Genomic DNA, 10,902 nt, shown 5'->3' on the forward strand with positions numbered 1-10,902 from the left:
ATCTTTAGCAACAAATTTTTGGAAGTGCTTGGGTCTTTCAGTAGCAAAGTTCTAACAAAGCATGCAGAGAGCTGAGCACAGTGAAATGTTTCTTTTCTGTAATTGCTCTATGAATATGTGTGCTTTTGGTTGTCTTTGGAGATCTCAATCACAAAAAGAATAAAGGCTACATCGTTTAAGTGTACTGCTTTTTTCAATGATTCTGCTGGAAAAATGAAAATACTAAACGGGTGCTAAACTTTGGCTCAAGACTAAAATATACACAGGCAGTTTCTTACCCGAGGACTTTTGAAATGTAGTATTTAACTGATTTCTGGCTTGCAACAGGGATTTAAAAAAATGGTCAAGCATGTCCCATAAAGAGGGCTTTTATCCACATGTCTGTTAGACAGATGGAGATGAAAATTGGTCTGAGGTCAAGCCATTTGCAGCATTCTCATAGCCTTCGATTTTCTTCTCATCCCCACCACAGATAATCTCAAATGATTCAGTAATGGCCAAAAGTGCAACATTGACCTTTACTCCCTGGTGGATTACTGTGTTACGTGCTGTAAATGGCAGGAAGTCCATTTTGCTCTTCCAGAAGGAGTTCAGTGTTGTACTTGGCTTTCTACATGTCGAAAGTATAAGTGGAGGCAGAGTACTTAAGAACTACCCCCTAAATCTTTTGTGAATGTGATTTGACAGCATATTCTTTTCTGTGCATTAGAGACTGATTCTCTGATTCTTTTACTTTCAAAGGAATGGATTTAGGACGTGTTTTTCTGGTATCATCAGAACTTTGGGTTTTCTTGCTTTACGTTTAATCATGTTGTTCCCAAGCTGTATTCTTCACAATCTAATGACAAATGTGATTCTCAAAATTGGGTTGAAATAACAAAATTAAATAAAAATGTAATAAATGAGAATACCTAAGCACATGCTTAAGAAGTGGTGATACAGTGCTTTCAAATACTGATCTAACTTTGTGATATAGGAAGGGCAGTTTGCAAGAAAGAATAACAAGCTTCTGACATACAATGGACGTTTTTAGCTGAGCATTGTTTTGTAAAGGTAGGTCTGGACAGCTTTGAGGAAATAGCATGTTATAAGATTTGAATTTTGCTTTTGATCACCCTGGATGCTATAGCTAGTCACTACTGGAACATGTATGGTAGACACTGATTGGAGCAAACCCCGAATTATTGTTGAAACCTCTGAAGCTGAAAGGTGATTAACTAAGTCTCCTCAGAGGAAGGCTGTATTCTTCACTCAGAAGTGAGTGTAGTGGCTCCCTTAGGCTAGGGCTTCCAGCATTAGTAATAAAAAGCACGTGGATGTTAGGTGTCCTGAAAAATATGGTTAGAGTTTGGGTACTTGTATTATACTTCTTTCTTTTCATTCCAGTGCAAAAAATCTGTAGTTATTTAAGAAATCATGTTGATTTAATATAATATCTTGCGTGGTGCTTTGGAAAGTACAGACTGTCAAAATGCAATACGACCTGGAATAGACTATAGTAGAAGAAAACACTTCATTACCTTTTTTTAACAGTGCAGAAGGAAAAAAAAAATACAATTGTGTATACAGGCTCTTTCTTCACTGCTTAGTAAAATGACGTAATTTAAATGAATATTATATTTAATAACTAGTGTGGCTGCTTTGTTCTTTGTCATTATGTTAAGAATTCACTTTAACAAGAGACAAACTTAAGTACAAACACTTGAGTTTGGCAATGGTTAGGTCAAAACATTTAAGTCTTTAATTAGATGGAATGAAGGCAAAAAAATTACATGACTGAAGAAAAAAATCTGTCATCTCAACTTAATTTTACAAAATGCAGCTGAATTCCTTCATGTTAATTTTTAATGATACTTCAGAAAGGAGGGTAGCACTTCAGTCAGAGGTCTGACAAGTTTGTCATTTGCAAATAAATCAGAAGACAGTCATTACAACAAGAACCAGTGAATGATGTAGTTTTGTCATTCTTTGATGGGCCCCACACTCAAGTCCTCTATTAAAAATGAATGTTTTCAAGAGGCTCTGCATTAAGAACACAAACAATTAAAGGCACTTCAGATGCTTTGCTAAGAGCTGCCATGGAGCTAGGAGGGCTTTCATGAGAGATGCAGGCTTCTACAGTCTGCTTTACCAAGGAGCCAAAGAACATGGGCAATTAGTCGTGTTTGTCTGTGCTTGAGCAGCTTTCTGTAAAATTTTCCTTGTTTACTTGTTCTTCTGACTGCCCTACATGTCTCAAGTTCAGCAGTTACATAATAGCTGTGTTATATTGGGAGACCTCTAGAAGTAACTGATAAGTACCTTTCTTTTGAGACTTTCAAATGCATGAGCCCCAAATCTGGAATATATAGCTTACTTTAATGCCACCAATTACTGATGTCTAGTTTTGATTAACAAAGATCTCCTAGACTCCTTCAAAAGAGTGAGTGCTTTCAAGAATACATATATATGCATGAATGTGTATATATATATATAAAGATATTTCATTTTGAAAGATGAACCTACATTGCCTTTTGAACAGCTCGATTTATATTTAAAGTAATGAAAGTTCCTTTTTCTCAATTCTGAATACAACCTCTTGCAACTCCTGATGGGCAAGATTAGGTGAATTGTGCATTAAAACCCAACTTTCACAAGTTGCTAGAGAACAAAAATATTTTTTTAACATGCCTGTGAATAAGAATAGCTTTTACTAAACATTTGGTGTTTACTAAAAACAGGAGATGTATGAAATCTCACGGTGGATGTATAATTTTAAAGTATTTAATTGTGTGTGGGAAATAACGCTAGTAGGCAAACTGCCTTTTAAATGTAAGCAGATTTTGTTATGGAGTGCAGAATAGTCTTTTCAGTTTCCTTTCAGTGTAAATGTCTCTTAACTGGCACTTGTAAAAGCAGCAAGAAATCTCAAAATAAACTCACTTATAGCATGTACATTTAAGTTTAACTGACACTGTGGATAAATATTAAGGATGCTGTTCATATGTGATCATCAATGATGCCCTGCTTTGGTAAAGACAAACTCAAAAGAATACATTTTTTTCAATTCTGATATTAAGTCAGGTATGATAGTACTGAGACAATGATTTTAAAGTAAGATTGATGGGAAAGGGGGAAAGTTGATTATGTGCTTTTTTTTTTTTAGAAAACAAATAAAAATTTTAAAAAAAGTCTAATCGCCCTGCGTTGGGACTGGTAATTATCGCATGATGTTACGTTCTCTTGTCTGACTGTACTGTTCTGTATGCTCTGCTATTACAGTGATGCTCAGGTATTTGGGACCTGTGCAGGAAAACCCAATAATGTGGGCACCTTGCAAGTTTTAAAGACTACTGACAATAGTGTTTGGTTTCCTCACCCCCTCCCAGCTACAATAAGAATACTGTGCTTATCTCAGCATTACTGAATAGGGAGACTAGTGTGTAGGCTATACAGGCCAAAAAACTTTTCAGTAGCAACCAAATGAGTTTCTTACTAAACTTTTTTCTTTCCCTTCTTATCACCTCCTATGATTCATCCTGGCTTCTGTCCTGAAAACAAAGGCAATCCCATTGGTCTTGGGCAATTAACTTCTTGAACCCTAAACATTTTAGCTAAACATCAGCCAAACAGGTTGCTATGTAACAGACTTTCTTTCCATAGCTGACATACCTTGCTTTCTGGAGAGACATACTAGGTATGTGGAAAAATGCCCTTTAGTACATAGATTCTCACAATCGTGTGGGTTTTTCTTTTTTTCCCTCCTTGTTAACAGACACTGAAAGTACCAACAGATTTGGTAACAGTTAAGTTTGATAATAGTTAACCTGGTAACTTCCTTGGTTTGTGGTTTTTTGGTGTGTTTTTTTTTGTGTGTGTGTTTTTTTGTGTTTTGTTTTTTTTTTTTTTTCTGGTATTTATTTAATACCAATACTAAAGGCCACACACAGAATGATGGATATTTTTCAGTTGTGGCTCAAACAAAACAGAAACAGACCACTGTGTTACTGTGTGAAATGGTAGCTGTTTCTATTGAGAAGAGAGATCTGTTCCCCTTGTTGCGGGGGGAGGAAGGTTTGCTTAAAGCAACTGTCACTTCATAGCCCTTATTTAAGGGGAACCTTTTTGTCCGAGGAAGAAACCACCCCAGAACTACTTCAGAGACTCATGTCTCTGCAAAACTTTAGAGTGGCTGTGTCAAATGCCAAATGCTGTTCAGTGTCTTGTATGTAGGCTGTGTTCACATCTGAATGCTAATTTTGGTTTTGTGCAACTGTGCTACAGTGACTGCAAGAGATGTTTTTAAGGAGAACTGTAGGAGTTGTACAAGTACCTTGAGGGTTAATTATGATGGTGGGCAGGTATATAGGTCTGAAAAGCTGTAAGCACAGGTAAGACTGAGTAATAAGAGGAAAAGATCCCTGTACTCCACCAGAAATCCTGTAGTCAAGCTGACATGCCAAAAGCAGGAGATAGAGAAGTGGGAGATACATAAAGCTGTCAAGAGGTGGGACTCAAACACTTCGTCCTGCTGTCTTCTCTGCTGCTTTAGTGAAGGATTGTTCTGTTCTCTGCTGGTTCCTAGCCTTATTGTTTTCCTGTTACTCAGGGTTTTGCTAGTTTGCTGTTATGGACAATCACATTTTCTGATCTGAGTCTTTTTCTTGTCTGCATTATTTTAATTTACTCTCAATATGGATGTCTTAGAAGTCTGTACCTTTTGTCTCTGTTCTGCCTCGCTTCTGTTTTGGTATTTCTTTTGTAGTCTTGATGGTGTGGGTTTTGTGTGTGTTTTTTTTTTTTTATTTAGAAGGTAATTTTACCTTCTAATAGGCAGATAAAATTGAACTTGAAAAACATTTTTCTTCCATGCCTATCACCTTCATGTTATGCTGCTTGTTAATTTGAGTAATAATAAATCTGCCTTTTAAAAGGCTTTATCTTGGACTTAATGGATTTCAAAAATACTTTACTTGTTAATGAGCTATGTGCAAGGACCAGATTTGTGCCTAAATGTGTATACAGATTAGGTGTTTTAGACATGGCAGATGTCTGAGAGTAGCTAACTAAATCTCTGTCCTCATCTGGATGTATATATTAATTATTTATATTTGCAGTAGTATGAAGATACGGATTTTTTGTTACTCTTTTCATCATATCAACTTGATATAATCCTGTACAATAGTTAATATACGGCAACAAACCTAAAACACAGTTTTAATCAAAATACTTTTCCTCTATAGACAGAAATCGCCAAGAGATTGAATACAATTTGTGCACAAGTCATCCCATTTTTGTCTCAGGAAGTAAGTAAAACTGTTCAGCTGTTAAAGTGCAATTATGTTGCTTTTCTGTTTGCAAATTAGCTAGTTTTAAGATGTTAATTTTATCACAATACACAAGTGTAAGAAACATCTGTTATAGCTGAAGTGTGCAAACCCCCTGCTAATTTGGTCTAACAAATCTGAGTTCAAACTAGTGACAATGGCTCAGCCTTATTCATTGCCTGAGGAGGGTGGGAGTCTATAAAATGCTACCAATGCAACAAAATGCTTTCATTTCTAATCACGTGATTGCTTGTTTGATACTCAGTTGTCAAATGTGAATCTAGTGAAACAAGCATACTTATCTTGTCTCCATCATTTGTATCAAATTTTAGTGTAAAAGGTGAGTAGTTAGCTCCAATGCAAAACACTTTTTAAGGTTGCAAACCTGCATCTGGTCTGAATGACTGCGATTGCAGCATATTGTGGGCAGCTGCTGTTAGATTTTGAAACCTGTTATTTTGGATATGCCTTTTCAAACTCCACAGTTGGCAAATTTGTGGTTCTTGTTGAGTTCAGTGAAGCACTTCTTTTCCCTATTTGAATTTTCAGTAGGTTTTGCTGTGTGGGCGCAGAGTCTATAAATGTTAAAATTGACACTGTTATGAAGTTGGCATTATCTTCCTGTCAACTCAATTAGAAACTGATTATTCATTTGCCAGAAAATTAATACTGCAGTGGCATGGGGGAAGAGGTGAGCTGGCTGCCTTCAGGGCTCTTGTTTGCTTTTGAACAGGTGAGAAACAGGGCACTGTTACCTTTTACCTGCATAAGATGTTTTGCAATAGGTAGCACGGGCTTCTGCAGACAAACTGGTTATTCAGCTGTTTGTGATCCTGATTTGATTTGCTGTGGTCAATGTCTTAACACAAATTTCTCCCCATACCTCTTCTTTTTTTAATAGCATCAGCAGCAAGTGGCCCAAGCTGTAGAACGTGCCAAACAAGTGACCATGGCTGAACTGAATGCCATCATCGGGGTACGTGGCCTTCCAGGTCTACCTCCTACAGTGTGTATAACTTGCTTTCATATCTTACTGCTTTGCTATTTTTATAGTAAACTTAATGTTTTGATATCTGTTTTGATGCTCAATGTTACTGAAGTGTTTGCCTTGCATCACACGAATTTTAGCGGGGATAAAGTTAATAGTTTACTTGGTCAGAACATGATTTTGTGCAGCAACACCATGTGTAACAAAACTTTTCCTGCAGGAATAAAATGATTAGGAGAGTTGCTTGTTTATTTATGGGTATTGTATGTCAGTTGATCTAGTTACCTTTGCCTCATGCCTTTTGTGACACTTCAGTTCTTGGAGCCTGTACAACTATTTATTCTTCTTTCTTTCACTCTCTTGTGAACCTTTCATGAATTTTAAATTAGCAAGCTACTGAAAAGAAACTTCACTTGCTTTTGAAGTGGTATTAATTGTCTGACACAGTGTTCTAATAGCCTTTCACCAAGTATGTTCTTCTAAATATGCTGAAATAAGCTAATACTACTTGCTTGTGACTGGTTGTCAATCACAAGTCATTTGCTTTGTATTAATGAACTTTCTGAACCATACATTCCTTCTACTGCATGAGTTCATTTTCCCCGCCACTAAGTCTAGAATATTTCTCATGTTTTCTGCCCTTCGAGACTAAGTGAAAGAAGTAGCAGAAACAAGAACCCGTCCTTTCTGATTTTATTCATATGTGAGCGCCTTGAGCGGATTCAAATTACTCATTTATCAATTTATGTTAATTGCTTGTGAGAAGATGCCCTGCTGGTCTTTATAGTTCCCTCAGACACTTTGTAATGATAATTAGACATGCTGCTGTACGGATTAACAGTGCCATAGTCCAATGACGTCTACAGACAATGGAACCAGTTAATCCATCTGTGCTTAAAATTACATCCCAACTGGAGATGGAAAAAAAAATAGGAGTGAGGGAGGATTAAAAGAATGTGCCTCAGCTTGAAAACTCTCCTTTCATCAGTTTCTCAATTGCAGATCTGCAGTCGGTTTGCCTGTGGTAAGCTATTGGCAGTCAATTAGGTGAAATAAACTGGGAGGGTGACCTTCATTTCCTTTTAATAGCTTTTCCTCCCTGAAATGGGGAGCTTCAGTGGATTTTCAGCTTAAATTTTATTCAAGCTGCTTTATTACACTTGACAGATTAGCTTTGCATAAACATACCCCCCCTTCAAATCTGTGCTGCTTTTTCCCTTCGTATCAAATTTTGACTGTTACTTAGTTGATTTGCTAATCACATCTTAGAAACCCACACAATTACATCTGTATTTGTCACAATCTTCTCTATGCTTTCCTTGTGTAATGAATTACTTTATGAATACCTGATTTGATCTTTGAAACACAGCACATGTACACTTGTGGTATTCGATTAGCAAAGATTAGAGAACTGTACTTTCTTGCATTTTTTAAAATGAATTACTACTTTAAGATGAAAACAGAATGGAAAACCCTTTTTAATGAACCAATGAACTAGTTTTAAAGAATATTTTATGCAGTAATTGGGAAATATGTATTAAAATGTATTTTAAACCATTCTTACTGGCTTTAGCATAGTGCTACTTAATGAAACCAAATTTTGCTATCTCCAGTATGTCATGTACCTTTTTTAAAGTCTGTACAATATAGTCTTTTAAAGGCAATAGGATCTACAAGTACCAGATGCAATTAAGAACCTGTATTTTTTGGGAGGGGAAGCTCTTTGGAAGCAGGAGTAGAAACCTCCACCTTTTTTGTTTTTAAATTATCTAAGATTCACTAAAAGAGATACTTTCCTGTGTCTTCTGAAAGACTTCTGAATGATGCCATACAAATCCAAAACTGTGAATGAGAAAATGAATGGGTTGGGCACAAAACTTCTTTGACCATGTAGATGCATGCATATACATAATGCTAAAATTAGATGTATGTCACAGTGATCTTTTACAGTCTTACATGTTCAGTAATTAACTTGTGCCACACAATAAGTTTCATGCTCTGACATATGCTTGGTTTTGTTTGAAAGGGATGGTGTGCATCCTGGAAAATCATAAAATTGGGTTGACAGTTCAGTGGACCTTTGCTCCCATTCACTGAGCATGCAGCGTGTCAAGCCCTCTCCCCAGAGGGGAGGACACATCAGAAGCCTGTCTGTTCCTACAAGCGGCAGCTGCACCAAGACTGAGCACAGCCCAGTCTGATAGCAGCTGTCCATATTATTCAGTGACCCGACTTAGTGTAAAGAACAATGGAAGGGCCATGCTGTTAAAGTGCAGTGTCTTTCAAGATAAGAAAAGAAATAGTAATTTAACGGTTTAGACATCTATTATGAACATGAAAGATCATGAAGCTTCTTTTCAGAATGCAAATAGGCTGGAGCAATCTGTAACAGTAAAAGATGCAATCAAGTACCCTCTGGTATCATACTACTGAGAATACTTATGTACAATAAATTTTGAGGATAGGAGGAAAGTTTGGTTTTCCTAGCTGATGTTCACCTGTGTAGTTTCTCTTGATTAGATAAAATCTGCATTTTTGTCAGTTTGACTCTTTTCGCCTCCTTCCTTTCTTTCTTTCTGGGCCATTGTTTCCTGACACTAGATGAATCAAGAGTTTCCCAGTTGACTTGCATGAGTTAGAGCACTTCCTGTTGCTGCTGGGCCATATGTGAATTCTGAAAGGGAAAAAGCCTTAAATTAGTGGGAACAACTTGTCAAAATACAAGATGATTTTGATCTTTATACTTTTATTTTCAGTTGAAAAGGTAGAAGCTTATTGGAGGACAGACTGTGAGGACAGGGACTTATAGTCTCATGGGACTGAGACTTTTTTTCAGAGAATTTACCTACAAAGTCAAAAGCCAAGCTTTGGAATCAGTGTATATTAAGCATGTACAAAAGTGAATGAATGGACACATTTTTTTTAAAAAAAGTAATATAGTTGGACTCAGTGAACTTGTAAGCAGTGCTAATCCTCTATGTTGATTAAAAATTCTTACTTCAGGAAAGAACTGTGAATGATATTTGGTTATTAACAGTCATATCTCTAGCCTTATACTTTTCCTGCATGTTCTTGAAGGCTTTAACTTCCAGCCATGGGGTAGCAGTGTGGCTGAACAATCTCCTTGCCAATTTTTTTAAATGGCATCATTTCATATTTGTTGTATTAAAGTTGAATGAAGTAGCAATTTTGCTAGATAAATAATAAACAAAACAAACAAACCTTCCACTTAAAAGATAAGCATACCTGTTAACTCCTTTAGCTGCAGGCAGTGTCCACATTTGGGGTTGAGGGAGAATCCAGACGATGGTATGAAAGAATTAGGTAGATTATCATGGTTTAACTTGAAAGTTTTTGTGGTGTTTTGTTTGGTTTTTTTTTTGTTGTTTTGGGTGGGGTTTTTTTTTTTGAGAGTGTTATGATCTGGCTGGAAAAATCAAAGGTACTCAAACTAGGTGCTAGGAAGTATAAGGGACAGTTAAATTTGTCTATCTAGATCTAAATGTAAAATTTACTTTCAAATTAATAAACTAGGTAGTTTTATGAGTAGAATATGCGAATATCTGAATGGGAAATATAAGCAGCAAACTGGAATCTTTTTTGGCATTGCATTTTATATGCACGATTCTGGTGTACCACCGAGTAGCCAGGTATGTGTCATTTTACCTTTTGAGGTGGGTTACTAATGGTTCTGTGAAATATGTATCTTTTGGATTGACAGTATTCTTGAGACAGATTGAGTTGTAGGCCTCTGAGAGGCCTCTCCACTGTTGCATGAGCTGATTGGCTAAAGGATTAGCAAGATGTGGGATTATTTTTTCTCTCTTGGCTGTGGTTGCCAGCTATCTCTAGGATTGCGGTGTGTGAAGCTTAAGAGGATGAGGTTAACCTCTTGAGGGTTTATTCTTATGAGTGTGTAGTTAATCCTTAGAAAGCCTATAAATAACTAGGCTGTAGGTTTCATTATAAAATAGAAACACAGACTAGAGCAGAAATGAATGCAAAACTTAGTGCGAGGGAAGAACTAAGCAGCTGTAGCATTACTTTAGATCCTCCTCAGCCATGATCTGCATTATGTTCTGAGGGAGGGGAAATTGCCTAGTTCTTTTAAATTAAAGAAAATGAGATCTAGTAAGTACAAAACACTATGTCCTCACTTTTAACATAAACTAGCTAACCTCGAGTCTAAACTACTAAACTGTGGCAATACAAACTCTATTGTGTAGCAACATCCTGGGTTATTCTACTGTTTTGCTTTTTTAAGGTATGTACAAACCTTAATTACTTGCTAGGATTCTGTCATTGTAGGTGCTTTTTAGAATACAAAGGTTCCAGGCTTGTAAAATAAATTTAAAATAGGTAGCAAAGGAAGAAGGTATTTGTCACTGTGATAATTGGTGTTCTCAAAATACCAGTTCCCGAAAAGCGGTGGATTTTTATTGTCGGTGCCACTAAGTTTTGGGGAAAGAAAGCATTATTTATGTGTATTGGTAGTTTGTCCTACTCAAACCAGAAAACCTGGGAGAAGGTGTCTGAAATGTGAATGAATGGATAATGTTAACCAAATTTGGCTTCCACTGGACATTCCGCACCCCCCTCCAGCATCCG

The 10,902-nt window shown here is 36.6% G+C and overlaps 1 protein-coding gene across 1 annotated transcript in view; it reads left to right on the top strand.

Annotated features, from left to right (window-relative positions):
• Positions 1–10,902, top strand: part of TLE1 (transducin-like enhancer of split 1 (E(sp1) homolog, Drosophila)) — a gene marked incomplete at its 5' end in the record, with an annotated part of 67,176 nt that overhangs the window by 13,757 nt on the left and 42,517 nt on the right. The window contains 2 exons of the mRNA XM_009699449.1: positions 5,223–5,285; positions 6,208–6,312. Coding sequence (XP_009697751.1) covers positions 5,223–5,285; positions 6,208–6,312 — 168 coding nt within the window. The remainder of the gene's footprint in view (positions 1–5,222; positions 5,286–6,207; positions 6,313–10,902) is intronic.

Source organism: Cariama cristata, unplaced genomic scaffold (assembly GCF_000690535.1).
Source record: "Cariama cristata isolate BGI_N322 unplaced genomic scaffold, ASM69053v1 scaffold3314, whole genome shotgun sequence".
NCBI classification, from domain to species: domain Eukaryota; kingdom Metazoa; phylum Chordata; class Aves; order Cariamiformes; family Cariamidae; genus Cariama; species Cariama cristata.